Source organism: Panthera leo, chromosome B4 (genome assembly GCF_018350215.1).
Source record: "Panthera leo isolate Ple1 chromosome B4, P.leo_Ple1_pat1.1, whole genome shotgun sequence".
Lineage (NCBI taxonomy): Eukaryota > Metazoa > Chordata > Mammalia > Carnivora > Felidae > Panthera > Panthera leo.
Window position 1 is genome coordinate 98,571,040 of NC_056685.1, and position 22,037 is coordinate 98,593,076.

Genomic DNA, 22,037 nt, shown 5'->3' on the forward strand with positions numbered 1-22,037 from the left:
TGTTTTGTTTTGTTTTGTTTTCTCTAGCAAACCATGAACAATAAGATAATAAGGAGTTCCTGGAGAAATGTTATACTCTGCCTATCTCAAGTATTTGTCAATGGGCTGCAGGTTATAAAGAAATTTTATTTTTCAACCATTTCCTTTTTGCCCTTGTTCCCCACATCAAGGGGAGTTGTGATGGGTGCGGTGGGTGATGTTAGGGCTCCAGGAAACTGAGTCTATAGGTTTCTGGAGGCTAGGCTATTGATAAGATTGCCTTTTTCTTATAATTTACTAAGATATTTGTAAACTGATGGGGACTCCTGTGCTACATGAACACGATCTCTATCAGCTCTGTTGGTTTTTCCCTTTCCTTGGTTCTTGGGCATCCAGGAGTACCTGAGGAATGTCCCACATTTCCCACTTGGGGAAGGTGGGGGGGGGAGTTGGTGGTGGGATTGTGGGACGTCAGCTTGCCTTATGCTCCCTCATCTGTGAGGATAGCTGGTGAGGATTTTGCTTTGAGTGCTATGGGAAGCCATCAGTTGGAAGGTTTTGAACAGAGTGATCTGACTTATATTAGTAGGATCACTTTGGATGCTGTGTTGAGACTTAGTATTTAAATATTGGAATAGGAAGATAAATATACATAGAGACAATAGAATGAAGTCCTAGAAATGCTGAGAAAATTGTTTTCCCTCTACAGGTCTGGTATTCTTTTTTTTTTTTTAATAGTTTTTTTTTTTTTTTAATGTTTAACATGTATGTATCACTTAATAAAGTCAAAATCACTCCGTATTTCTACCCTTCTTCCAGGAATACAAGGACTTTAGAATAATTCAACTATAACCACTGAGCTCTCCCATCTTCCACATGATTTTTGCCAAGTATTATAGTTCTACCCTGTACTTAAATTCCTTCCTTGAACGCTCTTCCTCCAGTAGCCACACACTTCCCTCTTGCATCCCCTTCAAGTATTTGCTCAAAAGTCACCTTCTCAAAGACATCCACACTGATCACTCTATTTGAAATCAAACGTGCCACCCTCACCTCCACCCCAGTGCTCCCAAATTCTTTAGCCTGATTTATATTTTTTCTATACATATCATCAGGGTGTTTTTCTTAATCATAGAATTTCTTATGCTCACCATTTATTCCCTGTGTCCCTTCACTAGAATGCCAAAAAAACAGATTGCTTTGTTTTGTTTCCTGTGTTGTAAGCCCAAACACCAGGAAGAGTGCTTAGAACATAGTAGACACTGAAAGTACTTAAGTATGCTCAAGACTATATACAATCACTCTGACTGCTGTCTGGAGAATAAACCATGGGAGGTTAGGAAGCAGGAGCAGGAAGGTCCACCAGGAAGCCATTGCAATTATCCATGAAATCAAGGAGTGCCCTTTCAAATGCTGAATGGTAGTCAAGTTCTGAAAATATACAGACAAAGACAACAGAATTTGTCAAGGGACCCAAACCTCCAAAGTTTGGGGCCTGAGCCGTCAGAAGGATAAAACCATCATTAACTGTGATAGGGAAGATTGTGGAAGGACCCGTTTTAGGGTGTGGGATGTAAGAAGTTCAGTTTGGACTGTGTAAGTAATGCTAGTCACATATATTGCAATTCTCCATCAGCAGAGACAGATGAGAAATATTGTCTCTCCTGCTAGGTAGAATTTCCATTAGGATCCTTGTATTTTTCCCCATTTTATAATTTAATTTTCTGCTTTTTTTAAGATTTTATTTTTAAGTAATCTCTACACCCAATATGGGGCTTGAACTCACGACCCTGAGATCCATTGACTGAGTCAGCCAGGCACCCCGTAATGTTTTACTTTTTACTTAAAAAAAAAAGTTTATTTATTTTTCAGAGAAAGAGAGAGAGAGAGAGTGCAAGCAGGGAGGCATAGAGAGAAGGGGACAGAGGATTCAAAGCAACTCCGTGCTGACAGCAGTGAGCCCAATGTGGCATATGAACCCACGAACCGCAAGACCATGACCCAAGCCGAAGTCACTCTACCGACTGAGCCACCCAGGCACCCCTACTTTTTACTTTTTAAAAATGGTTACTGGGCACTTGGGTGGCTCAGTCAGTTAAGCATCCGTCTTCGGCTCAGGTCATGAACTCACAGCTCCTGAGTTTGAGCCCCGAGTGGGACCCTTTGCTGACAGCTCAGAGCCTACATCCTGCTTTGGATTCTGTGTCTCTGTCTCTCTCTCTGCTCCTCCCTGCTCATGCTCTGCCTCTCTCAAATAAACATTTAAAAAAAAAAATTTTTTTAATGGTAACTAGTTGCATCAAAGATTTTTTTAGTGGCAAGATTTATTGACTAGAACAGTCAGTAGATATAAATATGTATTTACTTGAATTAAATGACACTGTACACAACCTCAAATCATCAAATAAAGATATTTATTTGAACACAGAAATACTTGAAAATGTCACTTAGTGTCACCAAAAAATGCTGGGTTTATTATTGAATAACAACTGATATAATGGATTTAAAATAGTAAGCCAAATGAAGTTGATTTATATTGCAATATAGGTAAAATAAGCAACCAAATGTATTCTGTCTTAGTCTTTAGCATGCCAACTAAAGTGGTCCTTTATCTGAAGTTTACTTCTGTTTCAAACTCAAATATCAAGAATGTAAGATTCTGTCAAGAGGAACTACTTAGCCACACCTCTCTATCTTTATCTTTCTAGGTGGTCAGTCTCCAAATGAGAAAACAAAGGCAAATTATTGAATTATTAAATGTTTGACCAAGTAATAATTTAGGATCATACTATGTGGAGTACACAAAATGCCCATTCTTGACTTATTACCAGTTTCTGGAGATATGGGCAGAATGACACTGCAGTTAATTTAAAACAGTATAAAAAAAGCTACATATGAAAACCGAGGCTATGTAACTAATCTATAGGGTTTTGTGCCGGCCTCGTCCACTGTCAGCATCTAATACGGGTTGTCTTTTTACATAACACCGTGTCGCCAACGTGTTGCAATCTGGATTGCAGTTCAGGAGCTCTCCCCAGTGATTCTGGATTGGGTCCTCAGACAGCGTCCTGGATGGTTAAGACAGCGTCCTGGATGGTTAAAACCACGCACCAGAGGGCCACCCAAGGCTTTCTCCTGTAGCGCAGCGCTTTGACGCGTGCTACCTGCTGCCTGTCCTGCCTCGGGTTCCGGCGCAGCCCTCTGGGGGGCCAACCAGCTGAGCATCCCCGCGCTGAGCTCGAGCTTGTGCAGGAGGATGGAGCCAGCCCGGAGAGTGGTCCCCACGGGGCCGCGGAGGACTGGCTGGCCGAGCCGTTACTGGTCCACGCAGTCAGAGCGTCTTGTGCATTCCGCTATGGTTCTGAGGAAGAAACTGAGTTGCTTATGGACGCTAGGTCTCTGTCTGGTAGCCAGTAAATCGTCTGCCAAAGTTCCCTCCATCACAGACACGAATTTTAAAGACAGCAGCGTCAAGGCGCACAACGACATGCGCGGCAAAGTCTGGCCCGCCGCGGCCGACATGAAACACATGGTGAGAAAGAACCCCGGGTTGGGATCTTATTTCTCTGGTTCATCCTAAGGTAACTGGCAGATAAATATGATGCAGCCATTTGTATGAATTCAGTCTGGACTTTCAGCGTGCACTTAAGAATCACACCTTGGCCGGGCTATCATCCTTCAGGGGGGTGATAGGCGTGGACGAGAAGGGAAAACTTAAACCTGTATCTTGCCCAGACTTAGCTCCCTTTGGGGGGGGGGGGGGGGTGAGGAAGGATTGGGGGGTAGGGAGGATAGGGGAATGGAGGGTAGGGGTGGAGGATGAAGGGTGGGGAGTCAGGAAGGATGGTGTTTGGGAGTTGCTTGGTCTTCATCGCTAAGGCTTAACAGACGTACTTCCTTCCGCAACTTCGCACAGGTTTCCCCACCCCGTCCCCTTATTTTGGCTAGCACTCCCCAAACTGCATAACTGAGATACTACGGATAAAAGAAAGAACACAGGGATCGAGATTCTCTTGATCTCTTATTATGAACTCAAGGATGAAACAGCACTACGTGTGTAGTATTCATCTTTAAGAAATGTTCTACAAGGATGTGAATAATGAAATCAGCATTTGAGCAATATCAGATTGTCATTTCCATGAAAAATAGAATGTGAAGTTTAATTCCAAAAACATTGAACTGATGGTGTCTTTTGTAGACCTTCATCATATAGACATTAAGGCAAAAAGAGTACTCTGTTGAAGAATGAGCATCAAGAACATTGGATTATTAAAATAATTCATAGAATTTACAGTTTTTAAACGAATGTCTGACTATAAATTTTCTTGCATGTAGATGTCATTATGAAACTATGAATATAAATGTTGACAGCATAGTTTTGCCTATATACTATGCAGGTATAGCTACGTTGTAAAACATATCTATTCCAGCTTTGTTCCTTTCTATCCAACAGAAAATAAAATGGAAATGGGGCACCTGGGTGGCTCAGTCGATTAAGCTGCCAACTTCTCTGGTCATGATCTCGCGGTCCGTGGGTACAAGCCCCACGTTGGGCTCTGTGCTGACAGCTCAGAGTCTTGAGCCTGCTGTGGATTCTATGTCTCCCTCTCTCTCTGCCCCTCCCCTTGCTCATGCCTCTCCCTCTCTCTCTCTCTCTCAAAAGTAAATAAACATTTAAAAAAAATTTTTAAATAAGTACATAAAATGGAAGTATTATAAGATCACATTCAGCAAATAGCACAATTTAAAACTGCACTATTCTGCTACATGGGAAAGAATTTTTTGAGGGGGAAGAGGTTTCAAATAGGTTTGGGAAACACTGGACTGGATTAAACAACAATAAACTGATCTCTTTAATACAGAACTATTAAAATATTTTAATATGTAATATGTACTTTAATCTCTAATAAGTTAGGGTGGTCAATGACATGGATTTTCTATACAGTATTTCCTCCACACTTATTTGAATGTATTTTTTTAAGGACTATCTTATTTCATTAAGATGGTATTTATGTATGTGTGTATATGTTTACATATATGTGCATTCTGTATAAACACACACATATATATGCTTTGGTTTCCAAAGGAAATAATAAAAAGATATACATAAAATTAGTTTAAATTTAAATAGCTAGCTGAAGGCAAGAGGGAAGAAAGGAATAGGGTGGAGAAGACCTGAATGGAAACCAGCCTTCTTTGCATTTACCTTGTTTTATGTTTGAGTTTGTAAACATGTAAACGTTTTTGTTATTTAACCCTTTACATTTTCTGGTACTCTTTATTTCTTTAAGAAAATTTTTTTTAATGTTTATTTATTTTTGAGAGAGAGAGAAAGCAGAGTGTGAGCAGGGGCGGGGAGGGAGAGAGAGAGAGGGAGATACAGAACCCAAAGCAGGCTCAAGGCTCTGAGCTGTCAGCACAGAGTCTGACGCAGGGCTCGAACTCACAAACCTCGAGATCATGACCTGAGCCGAAGTCGGACGCTCAATCGACTGAGCCACCCAGGTGCCCCTCATTTCGTTGTTTAGATCCATATTTCCACTTGGTATCATTTTCCTTCTGCTTAAGGGACATAAACATTTCTTATGCTTCAGTCTGTTGGTTTTTAATTGTATCAGCTTTTTATGTTATAAAAAAGCTTTATTTCTCCTTATATTTTTCTCTATTAGGCGATTGCATTAACTGTATATTTTTTCCAGTCGAATGAGAAATAACTGGCATATATCACAGTATAAACTTAAGGCATACAGCATGAGGGTTTGCTTTACATATATTGTGAAATGAATGACACAATAGGTTCAGCTAATGTCCATTTTCTCATACAGATACAGTTTATAAAAAGAAGGGGTGCTTGGGTGGTGCAGTCAGTTAAGCATCTGACTTTGACATAGGTCATGATCTCATGGTTCTTGGGTTGGAGCTCCGCATTGGGCTCGGTGCAGACAGCTCAGAGCCTGGAGCCTGCCTTGGATTCTGTGTCTCCCTCTCTCTCTGCTCCTCCCCAGCTCGCACTCTGTCTCCTCCGTCTCTCCCTCTCTCTCTCTCAAAAATAAATAAACATTAAAAATAATTTTAAAAAAAGAAGAAGAAAGGATAAAAATTTCTCCTTGTGATGAGAACTCACAGGATTTACTCTCTTAACTTTCCTATGTATCATACAGCAGTGTTAGCTATAGTCATCGTGATGTGATGTGGGCCAGGAGCAAATAGTGAAGAAAGAATTCTTGAGACGTTTTCAGTGCAAAAACGTGTTTCTATTAAAGCACGGGACAGGACCCATGGGCAGAAAGAGCAGGGCTAGGATTGTAAAGGCAATTGATTATATACATCTAAGTTGGGAGGGTTGGGGGGGTCGGTGGTAAAGACTAAGGAACTTTCCAAAAGGATTTTCATATGTTAAAGATTTCCGGGATCCTGGAGATCTGGCTATTGTCAAGCTAAAATTGTTTCTTGCCTCTGGCAAAGCATTAATATTAATACAATTGTGAGTTCTTAGAGGAAAGTCCTGCTCTGTCTCAAGTATTTGTTGATGGGCTGCAAGTTGTAAGGTAATTTAAATTTAGCTACATTTCTTTTGCCTTTGTTCTCCTCATCAATCATGTTGTACATTATATGGATAGTACTTACTTATCTTATAACCGGAAGTTTGCATCTTTTGACAACTTTCGATCTCCTTAATTTTTGCTAGATATTATCATTGTGTGTAGGATTCTAAGCTTAACTTTAAAGATGTTGCTGCACCGTCTTCTATCTTCTTTCACATTATTTATGATGAGAAATCTGCTGGATCATTCTCTTGGTTCCCATATACAGCATATGTATTCTTCCTTTGGCTGATTTTAAGAATTTCTCTTCATCCTTGGTTTTGAGCAATTTGATGTGCCCTAGTGTCACATTGTTCATGTTTCCTAGGGTTCATTGAACTTTTTGTATCCGCAGATTTTAATTAAAACAGAAAAATTTTATGCATTATCTATTAAAATATTAGAGGCTCCAATTACACGTACATTATACCATTTGAAGTTTCCCACTGAGTTCACTGATGCTCTTTTCATTATTTTTTTTTCTCATTCTTGCTTTTTCTACTAACTTTAACATTTGTGTCAGTTCTGTTTGGATTTCCATTGATTGATTTTTCTGCTCATTTTGGCCTATATTTTCTTGCATCTCTCTATGCAGATAATTTCTTATCAGGTACCAGATATTGCTAATTTTACCTTGTTGGGTGATGGTTATTTTTGTATTTCTATAAATATTCTGGATTTTTTTCCTGGCATGCATTCATGTTACTTGGCATTTTGATCCATTTTAGACTCGTTTTTAAGATTTGTTGGGCTGCACAAAAGCCGTAGTTTAGACTAGGATAAATATCCCCCACAATTAAGCCAAGATCCTTCTGAGTACTCTACATAATTCCCAAGATTATGAGGTTTTTCCAGTCTGGCTAGTGAAAAAAGGCACTATTCCCAGGACTGGGTGAGCATTAGGTAATATTTCCCTTATCTTTTTGAGTGATTCATTCCCTGGTCTTGGGTAAGTTCCTTATATGCATGTGCTAATCACTACTCTGCCAAATATCCAAGCAGGACCCTCTGAACATCTTTGGAGTTCTCTCTCTATGCAAGTCTCTCTTACCTGGTACTCCTTTATAGCCTGAAAATTCTCTCAAGGCAGTAGGCTGAAGTTTAGCTTATTGGTCTCCCTGTCGGGGAGCACTGGTCTTTCTTTGCTTGATGTTATGTGTGCCGACACCTGTTGTTTCATATATTTTATTTTTATTGTTTCAAGTGGGAAAGTAAATCTAGTCCTGTTATTCCATCTTGGGCAGAAGCAGAAGTGCTAACTATTGGCTGGGACTTTAATAGGAGTTTCTCCAGTCTTCCACTACTGAATCATCAAGGAAAACTAAGTACCTCATTTCTCATATCAATTTCTATATTTATCAGGAAATGATAGACTATTGTGTTAACAAATGAAACCTGAAAGCTCACAGGCGTTTTTTTCCCCATTTTTTTATTGACATGACACTGTATTTAAGTATACAACATGATTCAGTATATGTATATTGTGAAATGATTACCGCAAATTGAGTTAATGTCCATCACCTCACATAGTTACAATTTCTTTTTCTTGTAATGAGAATGTTTAGGATCTAATAGCTTAGCCACTTCAAATATACAATGCAGTATGGTTGCATATAGTCACATCATCATGCTTTACTGTACATCCCCCAGAACTTATTTACCTTAAAACTGGAAGTTTTCACCTTTTGACCTCCTTCACCAATTTCAACCCCCCATATCCATAAACCACCAATCTATTCTCTGTATGTATGAGTTTGTTTTTTTAGATTCCACATGTAAGTAAGATCATACAGTATTTGTTTTTTCATTGTCTGGCTCGTTTCACTTAGCATAATTCTTTAAACAATATAGGTTTAGTATCTCACTCACACAAAGTCCAATACTGGTTGGACCACTCTCCACATCACTTCTTCGTGCAGTGCCATGGGCTGATTTTACTTTGGTTCCATCATGCCAACATATGTTTTTCAGAGTCACCATTGAGAAAGCTAGAGGGCTGTACATGTATTTTTATAATCAGACCTGGAGGTGATATATGTCATTCCCACTCAGGTCCCTCTGGCCAGAATTAGTCTGATGACCCTAGCATGCTTGCATTAACTATCACTAGCACAGACTGCTTTTATGGTCATCAGATATTTACTTATTCCTTCCATCCCATAAACAGAATAAGTTCAAGTCCTCCTCCAAAGGATAAGCCCAGTATCCTGTTTAGTTACTGAATCTGAATCTAATATCTCTGAGTAGAATGCAACAACCCAACAAAGTCAGTTGTGAACACTCTTGGCCTAGTGCCTCTATCTGTCCTCCACAGAAACAATATTCAAAGGCAACACAAGACAAGATAACCGTAACAAACACTTCTACTGAGAAAGTGGAAGAATAGGAACCACACAGCAATTGTTGGTTCAGAATGATTATGAAATCTTTAGATAGTAGACAGTATTCATACCTAATATACTGGAGGTCAGAAAAGTTTTTTTGATTAAGGAAGTAGGAGTTCCCTTGTCCATTGTTTTCTGTGGTATCTATCTTCTCCCTCTAAAATGTTCTTCCTTATTCACCATCCTCCTTGGCCAAAATGAATTGGGCATTGGGAAATATACCATCTGGGCATAACCGTTATGCCCAGAATTCGTGATCCCCAAAGACCACCAGGGAGCCGAGTCCGATGCAAAAGCAAAAGAGCCTTTATTCGAGCTAGCTCGAGCTCAATCTCCTACTGCACCGACACAGCGGTGAGATACCGGGGAGAGAGAGCGAGTTTCAAAAGCACAAAGGTTTTATAGGGGTCTAGGGGCAGTTGGTGAGGTAATGGCTGTGGCCTCAGTCGATTGGCTGGGGAAGGGTCGTGGCCTTGGCTGATTGGCTGGGGAAGGGTCGGAGTCCTGTTACTCAAGGGGAGGAGACATGGTCGGCTGGCATAGGTCCGCCCCTTCAATAACCTTCTCAGATTGCTTTCTGCCCATGGAAGTTTAAGATCCAAGTTATTCATAGGCTTTTTTCGTAACAAGTTTACAATATCTTTGGGAATACATCTGTCTCAAAAAATCTGAAGGTCTTTCAGCTATATGCCCCCAATCAATTCCAAATACCAATACCCACACTTAAAGTACCAATTGGAGAAATTTTCAAGTCTTTCTTTGTTTTCTCACTTTGGTGCTTTTCTTGTTCACCTTAATGCCAGTTATCCTGAAATATGACTTTTGGGGAAATGGGTACATCCTCATCTGTTAATTTGCTAAGGACCTTTTAATCACTTAAGAAGATATCCTTGGAGTCACATTCTTCATCTCCTCTTTGCCCTAATCGCACGAAAGTTTTATGACATTAGTCTCTCAAAGTCTTTTTAAGATCTCATATCTTATTATATGCTATATAGAAGCAGTTCTTTTCCATGCCTCAAAAGCCCCACATTTCTTGACTCTAGCTTTCATTTCTTTCTCCAAGCTGGCCAGTTTTTTACTCTTAAAATATCGTGTTGAACCCATACCGCAACCAACAACCACTATTTTGTTTTCCAATCTCTGCTTAGAGCTTCAAGCTCAGTGGACTCATGATTCTGTGTTATAGATCACATTTTTTCAGATGTTTTGGCCCTGAATCACATGGATTGCTGTTATTCCTGCCTCTGACATAAGTTTCCTCACTGCTTGCCAGCTAACTGTTAAATTCCCCACACGGTTCAGGCAATCTTACACCAACATTTGTGGGCTAAAGGAAGAATAAAAATGGAAACCTACATACAATCTCATTGTTTGCTCAGTAATTCAATCTTTATTTAGTAAAGAATGTATGGTTTCAGGGATTTCACCTACCTTGCTCAGATTTGGATTTAATCAGAATAATTTTGCTCATTTTCATTTATATAATCAGTAACTAAATTTTTACTTCTGAAATAATCAAAACTATTAAAATTAAAAGGCAAAGTCTAATGGGTGAATAACGATTTTAAGTATTGAAATTTTTTTTGGAAAATTTAAGTCTTGTATATTTGTATAAATATAAAATTCACCATTCTGGTGATCATGTCCATCTAGTGGCCAATGTAAAGAACTGATGTCATGCTTCACTTAGGTAACATACAGATCTACATTTACCCCTACTTAACAGTGATGGAAATTGTTACTATTGAAAAATGTCTTCCTTACCCCAAAAATGGGAATATGAAGAGAGAAGGAAGGAAATAGATCTTCAGTAGTTCTGCTAAACAATATTATATTATGTAAGAATCCACTGCTTTCATGTTGCTTTAAAAGATTTGACAAGTTGATCTTTTCTCTTACCTAAGAGTTAACATAGTTAAAATCTTCCCTGGACTCTGAAGCAGTGTCTGTCTCTTACATCATCAGCAACAATATTCACAAACTATTTTACCATTCACATATAAATGCCTTTTGTTTTAAAAACATGTCGGTGTCGTGGGTCACACTGAACATGTGCTAAGGTTAGAATGAGAAGAATCTTTCATTTTATAATACCCTGTGTGTGTGTGTGTGTGTGTGTGTGTGTAATATGTGATGTCCTATAAAATCTGGGCCCACAGCAGGAATCCTTCCTACTTAGGTCTCAGGGTGGTTTAAGTTTAGATTTTTATTATGGCTTCACTCTACTTTGAGTAGTAAGTTTTATGAAGCTAGTCTAGGCTGTCCTATAAAATAGACCCTGAAATTTTAGTGGCTTAACAATTTAATTCCTTAGTGGCACAAGTTGGAGAGAAGGTGAATTGGATTCAACCTCTCTTGCTGAGACAAGACCCTGGGTCCCTTGCTGGGACCCTTACCCTGGTTAGCTCATTGACCTGCAATATTACCAGAGATCCCAAAGTCATTCATTGGATAATTGCTTTACCAATGTGAAGAATAACTATCTATTGATTCTCTTGCTATTATAAAGTAAGAGGTTATTTTTTTCTCATTTCTTCCCTTTTTTTTTGTTGAATTAATATGGCATTTATATTCAGACCACTGTTCTTATTAATTGCAGATCTTATTAATTGCATTTCTTATTAATTGCAGATCTTTATCCTAGAGGCAACTAGTAATAACACAAATAAAATTTAAGATAAGTGTTTGTGAGGTTGTAAAGAAATTGGAAACACTGTACATGGTTAGTGGGCATATAAAATTGTGCTGCAGTTCTGGAAAACAGTATGAAGATTGCTTAATAAATTATAGTAGAGCTACCCCAAGATCCAGAAATCCCACTTCTGGGTGTATGTCCAAAAAATTGAAATCAAGATCTTGAAGAGATATCTGCACTTCCATGATCACTGTGGTACTATTCACAATAGCCAAGATATAGAAACAACCCAAGGGTCCATCAATAGATGAATGGAAAAGGAAAATGTGGTATATACATGCAATGGGATATTATTCAGCCATAAAAAAGGAAAGTCCTGGGGTGCCTGGGTGGCTTAGTCAGTTAAGCGTCTGACTCTTGATTTGAGACTCAAGTCATGATCTCATCGTTCGTGGGTTTGAGCCCCACGTTGGGCTCTGTGCTGACAATGCTGGGGTTGGGGGTGAGGTGCTTGAGGTATTGGGGAATTGTTATTCAAAGGGTATAAAGTTGCAGTTATGTTAGTTGAATACGTTCTAGAAATCTGCCATATAGCATAGTGTCTATAGTTAGCAATATAGTATGGGGCACTTCAAAATTTGTGAAGAAGGTAACTCTCGTGTTAAATATTCTTACCACAAAAACAAACAAACAACATCAAAAGGACACAAGGAAACTCTGGGAGGTGTTGGTTATGTCTTTTACCCAGATTATGGTGATGCTATCATAGGTGTTTGCATATGTCCAAACTCATCAAACTGTACATATTTTATGAAATATGTAAAGTTCTATCATATCAATTATACCTCAATAAATCTGATTTTATAAAGTATTATTTTTGTTATGGGCATCATTTCTTATAATCCTTTCAGGAATTTTGAACATTGACTGTTATACTATTTGTATTACTCAGTATCATTCTTTTTTATATCATCCATATATAGCATAAATTCTTCAGTAGCACACTGCAACATCCAGGCATTCTCCCACCCTCAACTCTATGCACAATATACTGTTTCTTGCCATAGCACTAGTAGAAGCATCATGTTTATATAAGAATATTTTTAAAAAGATAGTGTGGGAACTCTCCATATGAAATTATTATAATTCTCTTTGTTTTTAGTTTATATTTGGAAGAATCTCTTAGTAGGTTTTCTTATTCTTCCTTGTGTAGAGGAGCTTCTGTGATATGGATGGACTTCATAATATGAGAGCTTGTGGTCAGGAGAGCTTGCAGAGTGTACTGGAGTTTAGGCTAGGCAGAAAACAGGTGATTGGGCTTTTTAAAATTTATGTCTACAATCATGTCAAAGTCTTCTATTTACAAGTTAAGGCAGAATATTGATAGAATTTTTCCCATAGAACTAGAGACTTAATAGCAATTTAGTTTTAGGTGAAAGCATTACCGGATCTAAGGTGTCATTAAAATATTTTTTTTAATTTTTTTTAATGTTTATTTATTTCTGAGACAGAGACAGAGCATGAAGGGAGAGGGGCAGAGAGAGAGGGAAACACAGAATCTGAAGCAGGCTCCAGGTTCCGAGCTGTCAGCACAGAGCCCAATGTGGGGCTGGAACTCAGGGACCATGAGATCATGACCTGAACCGAAGTCTGACGCTTAACTGACTGAGCCACCCAGGCGCCCCTTTTAAAATATTTTTTAGAAAGATTCTTTTTTAATTTTTTTTAACGTTTATTATTTATTTTTGAGACAGAGAGAGACAGAGCATGAACGGGGGAGGGGCAGAGAGAGAGGGAGACACAGAATCGGAAGCAGGCTCCAGGCTCCGAGCCATCAGCCCAGAGCCCGACGCCGGGCTTGAACTCAAGGACCGCGGGATTGTGACCCTGGCTGAAGTCGGACGCTTAACCGACTGAGCCACCCAGGCGCCCCAAGAAAGATTTTTAATTATGCTGTTCAATCAGGGGAAAAAATGGGCTTCAAAGAGTTCCTGAGAATTCCAAAATGCAACTAGATTTTTGCAGTTATACATATACCTAGATAATTATAATTTATACACATACTATGCATGTTTGAACTGACTTGCAATACATGTTTTTAATGGATATAATTCCTTTGCCATCAGATATTAATTCCTGTTCTTTCAAAGATGTTGTGTTCACCATTTGTGTGTGTGTGTATATATATAGATATATATATATGTATTTTTTTAAATATAATTTATTGTCAAATTATTTTCCATACAACACCCAGTCCTCATCCCAAATCATTTGTATATTAAGACTAGGTCTTAATTAGAATGATAGAATAATTTTCACTTGTACCGTACTTTGGGTAGGGGATGACTTGACACAAGTTATTCTACATTAGAACTATGTTTTAACTAATATATTTTCTTTAAAAATATATACCAGATTTAAGCTGGTCTTTTCTTTCTTTTTTTTTTTTCCTTTTCTTTTAAAATAGAGAAACCTCTCAATGATTCAGGCAAAAGACAAAGATTTTCACACACATAAGAGGAGATAAAGCTTTCCAGAGTTTATAGCTAAACTGAAATATCTTGGAAAAGGAATGAATTGGTTTCTAGCAAGGAATATAAGTGAGAAGGCCTGGCTTGAAAACATTTGTTTGCTATTGCCGATTTATTGTTTGTTTGATTCTGTAATTACATCTGTCTTATAGTGGCTGTGAGAAAAATAGAGGCTCTGTCCTTGTGGTATCTTACCTCTTTCAAGTATGTATAATTTTTGGTGAAGGGTGGTATATGAGAACTCATCACTCAGTCTAGTCATTTTTTCAGAAGAGTAAATTATGATCTGTCCTCTGAGAGCTGCTGAAGTCTCTCTTGGCTACTGTAAACAAACTTTCATGTAACAATTTTTGTAGTTTGAAGGAATATGAGTGATTAAAGTGTCAAAAAATGTAGAAAGTTAACCAATGAAATTAGTAGTATGAATTTAAATCTACAATCTTAAAATGAAAATGAAATGTCATTCATTTATTACCATTAAATTACCCTAATTGTAATGTTTAGTCCTCACATTGACAAGGGGATTAAAAATGTGATCTTAAACATTCTGGGGACTCCTTTCCCCCTATTGTTATACAAAAAACAAAAAGCAAAAAACCTGGGGTCTTTGTTCCAAAAGATAGGTGAATCATCTTAAGTAATCAAGTCAATAATCATTATTATCCTTCCAAACTAGTCACCATTGAGATGCCAATATCATTACCCTTCCGGGTTTGGACATGCACCCAACACAGTCCAATGACACAGAAATACTGATGGAGGCTGGGAGAACCATGTTGGATATTCTACTTTCCAGAGGCCACCACGCTACCGTCTGAAATCTTGATGTATACTCAAGGCTGTGATTGTAATACTGGCAGTAGCCTTTAATTTTACCTCCTTTTTTGTTTTTAAGTTTATTTATTTATTTTGAGCGGAAGGAGTGCTGGAGAGGGGTAGAAAGAGAGGGAGGGGGAGAGAGAGAACCCCAAGCAGACTCCACACTGTCAGTGCAGAGGCTGATGCAGGGCTCAGTCCCAGGAACTGTGAGGTCATGTCCTGAGCCCACATCAAGAGTTGGAGTCTTAACTGACTGAGCCATCAAGGCACCCCTTTATTTTTAGCTACTTAAACTTTCTGGCATTCCAAAAATCTTGAGGCAAAGAATTACAGAATGTCTGTCTACCTACTTGGAATGCCTTTTTGGAATTATGGAGATAGGAATGGAACATACAATGAGCAAAAAACTTAAGAAATCATCTTAGCGACAAGATGGAGTATATCCATGTGCACTATCCTTCCCATTAAATATAGATAAAAACCTCATATTATATATATGACATATATATGAGATATTTTTTAATGTTTTTAAATCTTTATTTTTGAGAGAGAGAGGGAGAGAGAGAAAAACTGTGAGTGGGGGAAGGGCAGAGGAAGAGGGAGACACAGAATCCGAAGCAGGCTCCAGGCTCTGAGCTCTCAGCACAGAGTCCAATGTGGGGCTCAAACCCACAAACCACAAGATCATGACCTGAGCTGAAGTTGGATGCTTAACCGACTGAGCCACCCAGGTGCCCCTAGAAGACTCTTAAAGTTGGAGAGATAAAAAAGCAAAGTAGCCAGAGACTCCAGACTCAAGAAATGACACAAAGTGAGCTCCGTGTATTTCCTCTTTGACTCCTGTATATATTGGACTAGATATGACAGAAGCCTAAATCCCAGAAATGCCAATGGATACAGAAAATAAAAGCCTCAAGAAAAGTCTGCTCTCTCTTGACAAAGAAAAAGGGCAACCTAGTCAGGAAGAAATGTTTCTTTTTTCTTTTCTTTGATAACCATCCAACTTTGGACAAATATGGGGATGGGGAGGGGAAGCAACAATCCTCCTATCTTTTTTAGCAAAGGCTAAGTGGAGAGCCTAGACTATCATCCTTGACCTATGCTAGTAAGGGACCCCTCCCACCTCCTCTCTACCAGTGTTGTGTCAGAGGAGGCTTCTCGCCCTCATGAGGCAATAATATGGTGCCCCTTCCCTCCCAGCCAGGATGGTATCTGAAGAGGCCAATTATGGAACCTGGACTTTCACTACCACACAGAAGTAATGAAGTGTCCCTCATAACCACCTCCCCATGGTGCTAGTGGAGGCTGAGTAGGGAGCTTAGATTTTCATCCTACCTGGTAATAAAAAGGCAACCCTTACTCTCCCAGTGGGATGATGATGTCAGCAAAAGCAAAAGGGGAACCTGGATATCCATCTCCTTCCAGTAATAACAAGGTATCCCTCCTACAGGGTTAGTAAGAGTGGGGAGTCTGGACTTTCACCCACCAATCAAGTGATAAAGAGGTGGTGTCCCTTTTTCCCCACTGGAGCAGTTTTAGTGAAGACCTGCGAAAACAGGAGGATTTAATAAAACCTAGAGTCTCATAACATAAAATTCAAAAAGTTAAGCACACAATGAAAAATCGCTCATCATACCAAGAACCAGAAAAATCTCAATATGAATAAGAAAAGACAACAGACACCAACACCCAGATGACAGAGACATAAGAATTATCTCACAAGAATTTTAAAGGGCTCATCATAAAAATGCTTCAAAGAGGAATTATAAAAATGCTTAAAACAAATGAAAAAATAGAAAGTATCAGCAAAGAAAAGGAAATTATAAAGAAGATTTAAATGGACATTTTACAACTGAAAAATATAATAACCAAAATAAAAAATTCACTGGATGGGTACCTGCTGGCTTAGTCAGTAGAGCATGAGACTCTTGATCTTGGGGTCATGAGTTTGAACCCCATGTTGGGTGTAGAGATTACTTAAAAAAAAACTTACTGGATGGGCGCAACAGTTGAATGAAAATGACAAAAGAAAAAAAATCAGTAAACTTGAAGATAGAACAATAGAAATTACAAAATCTGAACAACAGAGAGAAAATGGACCAAAGGGAAAAAGTGAACAGATAGGGATCTATAAAGCAAGAACAAAATATCTATGTGTGTCATTGGAGTCTCAAAAGGAATAGAGAAAGATAGGGAGGGGGAGAAAAAAACATCTTAAGAAATAATGGCTGAGAACTTCCAAAATTTGGGTACAAACATGGACATAAATCTGAGTGAGGCCCAAATGTGATGAACTCAAAGAAGTTCATGCCAAGATACATCATAATCAAATTTTAGAAAATTTAAGACAAGGAAAAATGTTTAAAGCAGTGGGAAAAAAGCAATGCATTACCTAATGGAAAACAACAATTTCAAGGTCATCAAACTTCTAATCCAAATCCATGGAGGCCCAAAGGAAGTGGCACAACATTTTCAATTTCAAAGAATAGTCAACCAAGAATCCTACCCAGAAGGAGAATATACTTCAGGAATGAAGGTGAAATTAATCCACAGATTCAGGAGAACTAAGATAATTTGTCATAAGCAGACCCACTCTAAAAGAATAGCTAAGGAAATTCTTCAAACACTAAGATAATGATGAAACAAGACTCTTGGACCATCAGGAGTGAAGAAAAAAGCAAAAAGTAAAAGTATGGGTAAATATAAGAAACCATTTTTCCTTAATGTTTTCTAAATTATGTTAGACAGTTGAAGCAAAAATTATAATATTGTTTGATATGGTTCTTAAGGCATGTAGAAAAAATATTTAAGACAGTTATAGTATTGGTGGACTGAGTGGTGAAGGAACCTAAATGGAAGTAATATTTCTATACTTCACTCAAACTGGTAAAATGCTGACACCAGTAGTTTGTGACAAGTTACATAAGTTATGTAATATCTAAAGCAACCTCTAAAAATTACATATATATATATACTAAAAAGAAGTATGTATAAATCAAAGTGGAATTCTAAAAAATGTTCAAATAGTTCACAAGAAGGCAGGAAAAGTGAAACAAGTGAATGAAAAACAATGGGACCAAATAAAAAATAAACAATAAAATAGTAAACTTATGCTTTAACTTATCAATAAGTACATTAAATGTAAAATAGTCCAAATACATCAACTAAAAAACAGATTATCAGAATGGGTTTTTTAAAAATGTGAGCCAACAATATGCTATAACCAAGAAAGTCACTTCAAATATAATAATTTGGATAGGTGGAAAGCAAAAGGTTAGAGAAAGACATGTCATATAAATAATAATCAAAAGAAAGCATGAGTGGCTTTATAGGGGTGCCTGGGTGGCTTAGTTGGTTAAGAGTCTGACTTAGGTTCAGGTCATGATCTCAAGGTCCCTGAGTTCCAGCCCTGCCTTGGGCTCTGTGCTGACAGCTCAGAGCCTGGAGCCTGCTTCAGATTCTGTGTCTCTTTTTCTCTCTGCCCCTCCCCTCTCTCTGTGCACGCACATGCTCTCTCTCTTTCTCTCTCTCAGAAATAAATAAACATTAAAAATTTTTCTTAAAAAAAGAAAGTAGGAGTAGCTTTATTAATATCAGATAAAGTAGATTTCAGAGCAAAGAAAATTACCAGAGAACAACATTACATAATGATACAACAATCAATTCATTAAAGAAATTTTAATTAAAGTTTTATATGCCCTAAAAAACAGACCTTTAGAATATAGGAAGGAAAACTGATACAACTTGAAAAATAGAAAAGTTCCCAATTATATTTGGAAATCTCAACACTCTTCTCTCAACAGGCAGACAGAAAATCAGCAAGAATGTAGAAGAACCTAATACCATTAACCAACTAGGATCTAATTGACATTTACAGAAGAACACTCCACTTAACAACTAAATAATATACATTCTTAGGAAGTGCCTTGGAACATTAACCACAATTGGCCATATTCTGAGCCATAAAATGAAAATAACAAATTCAGGACAATTGAAATTATATAGAGTATGTATGTAGATTTATGACGCCTTGATATCTGGTACAGTAAGTCCTCTAGCTTTGTTCTACTTTTTAAAGACTGTCTTAGCTGGGAATGCAAGCTGGTGAAGCCACTCTGGAAAACAGTATGGAGGTTCCTCAAAAAACTAAAAATAGAACTACCCTGAGACCCAGCAATTGCACTACTAGGCATTTATCCACAAGATACATGTGTGCTGTTTCAAAGGGACACATGCACTCCCATGTTTATAGCAGCACTATCAACAATAGTCAAAGTATGGAAAGAGCCCAAATGTCCATCGATGGATGGATGGATAAAGAAGATGTGGTATATCTATACAATGGTGTATTACTCAGCAATCAAAAAGAATGAAATCTTGCCATTTGCAATTACGTGGATAGAACTGGAGGGTATTATGTTAAGTGAAATTAGTCAGTCAGAGGAAGACAAAAATCAGATGACTTCACTCATATGAGGACTTCAAGAGACAAAACAGATGAACATAAGGGAAGGGAAACAAAAATAATATAAAAACAGGGAGGGGGACAAAACAGAAGAGACTCATAAATACGGAGAACAAACTGAGGGTTACTGGAGGGATTGGGGGAGGAGGGATGGGCTAAATGGGTAAGGGACACTAAGGAATCTACTCCTGAAATCATTGTTGCACTATATGCTAATTTGGATGTAAATTTTAAAAAATAAAAAATTAAATTAAAAAAATACTGTCTGTATTCAAAGACTTACTTTGAATTTTGAAATCAATTTCCACCAAAAAAGAAAAAGTTATGTGGATTTTCTTTAGAAATGCTTTAAATTTCAATATCCAATCCTCTCTAATATTAACTGTCCCAGTTCATAAACATTTTATATCTATTCATTTAGTTAAGTCTTTACAAATTTATCTTAGTGATATTTTGTAGTTTTTCAGTGTACAGATTTTTTATGTCATTTATTGGATATATTTTTATATATTTGTTATCTTTGAAGCTATTTGTTTCTAAAGTATATATGGAAATACAATTTTGTGTATTTTCCTAGCATTTGGAACTGATAATTTCACTTTTTCATACAGTATTGTTGGTGCATTCACTTGAATTTTCTATGTAACCCAGTCTTGTTATGTATGAATAATAATAGATTCCAATAATGATACATTTCATATCTTTTTTATTATGTATTTATAGCTCACATATTTTATTATACCACCTAACCCCCTTATTATTTTGTTTTATTATTTTTTTTAATTTAATGTTTATTTATCTTGAGAGAGAAAGAGCAGGGGAGGGGCAGAGAGAAAGAGAAAGAGAATCCCAAGCAGGCTCCACACTGTCAGTTCAGAGCCTGATGAAGGGCTTGATGTCACGAACTTCGAAATCATGACCTGAACTGAAATCAATAGCTGATTGTTCAATCGACTGAGCCACCCAGGTGTCCTGTCCCCTGTATTATTTTAAATAAAAATAACGAGACATCTTGTTACATTCCCAATTTGGGGGGAAAGCTTTCAATATCTTACCATTATATCTTGATGCCCATGGAAGAGTTTTTTGTTTGTTTTTGGTTTTGGTAGATATTCTTAATCAAATTAAAAACATTTTATTCCTAGCAATCTAAGAGGCATTTTCTCTTTTTAACTATGAATGGGTATTCATCTTTCACTTATGATGTATTTTCATGACCTGAATTACTAAACCAAGAACTCTTGGCTTATTTAAATCACATTCAAAAGAGGCATTTGCTGAGTGCCTCTACTGTACCAGGCCATCTGCGAGGTATTGGAAATACAAAGATAAACTGTCATAGAATGGGTACTAAATGTTTCTGAAGCAGAACTAAAAATAATGACTAACTACAAACATAATACAAAAAAAAATCTATTTTTTATTAAAATAAATTTTTAAAAAGTTGAATTGATTACAATCATTAGAATAACTTTAATCCAAGCAAACATGCACAATTGAATTTAAATTCTTTTCTTTCAGACTTGGGATGATGGTTTAGCGCAGGTTGCTAAAGCGTGGGCAAACAAGTGCAAGTTCAAACACAACTCCTGTTTATCAAAATCCTATGGATGTCTTCCGACTTTTCAATATGTTGGAGAAAATATCTGGCTAGGTGGATTCAGCATATTTTCACCAAGATTTGCTGTTATTGCTTGGTTTAATGAAACTGCATTTTATGATTATAATACCCTATCATGTTCCAAAGTTTGTGGCCATTACACACAGGTAAATATTTGATATTTTATTGATTAGTTCTTATTTATGCACATTTCGATCAAAAGACAACTTTTTGAGCATTTTCTTTTAAGTGTCTTTTGAGTATCTAAAAAATACACCTTTATTTGAAAGCTATTTATACTGGGAATAGAATTCTATGTACTGATTTTTTTTGTGTATTTGTTTTGTTTTTCTGAGTTTAAAAATCTTAAAAAGTGAGACTGTCATCTCACTTGCATTGTTTCCAACTAGAAATCTACTATAATCTTTTATTTATTCTTTCGTATTTAATGTGTCTTTTTGCTCTGACTGCCTTTAAACCGTTTCCCATTATTACAGGTCTCCAGCAGTTTCATAATAATGCACTGCAGTTTTCTTCATGCTTTTTGTGCTGCCATTTACTAAGCTTCTGGGAACTGTAGGTCTATGGTTTAAATCAAATTTTGAAAAATGTTTGCCATTATTTCTTCAAATATTTACCATTCTCACTTGTTCCTCCCTTCAGAGTTGTTACCCATGTAGAAGACCACTTGAAGTTTTTACATAGTTGACTGATGTTTTCTTCTCTCTTGATTATTTCCCCTCTATGATTAATTTCAAAGAGTCCTATTGCTATACCTTAAGTTCACTATTTTTTCCTCTTTTAATATCATCAATGACTGTATCTAGTATGTTTAATCTTTCATCTAGCTTTTTAATCACATGGGATACAGTTATACTCACTATTCTAATGTTTTCCTTCCTAATTTACCATCCATGTTAGTTCTGTGTTAGTTTAAATGGATTGATTTTTCCTCTTCGTTATGGGTCAAATTTTCCTGCTACTTACCCCGCTGGAGAAATTTCATTATATTTTCAACTTTGTAAATTTTGCCTTTT

General features: G+C 37.3%; 1 protein-coding gene across 1 annotated transcript in view; it reads left to right on the plus strand.

Annotated features, from left to right (window-relative positions):
- Positions 1-3,222: 3,222 nt before the first annotated feature.
- Positions 3,223-22,037, plus strand: part of GLIPR1L1 (GLIPR1 like 1) — a 36,073-nt gene continuing 17,258 nt past the window's right edge. Inside the window, exons 1-2 of the mRNA XM_042944644.1 lie at positions 3,223-3,511; positions 20,922-21,167. Of these exons, the coding sequence (XP_042800578.1) occupies positions 3,236-3,511; positions 20,922-21,167 (522 nt within the window). The 5' untranslated portion in view covers positions 3,223-3,235. The remainder of the gene's footprint in view (positions 3,512-20,921; positions 21,168-22,037) is intronic.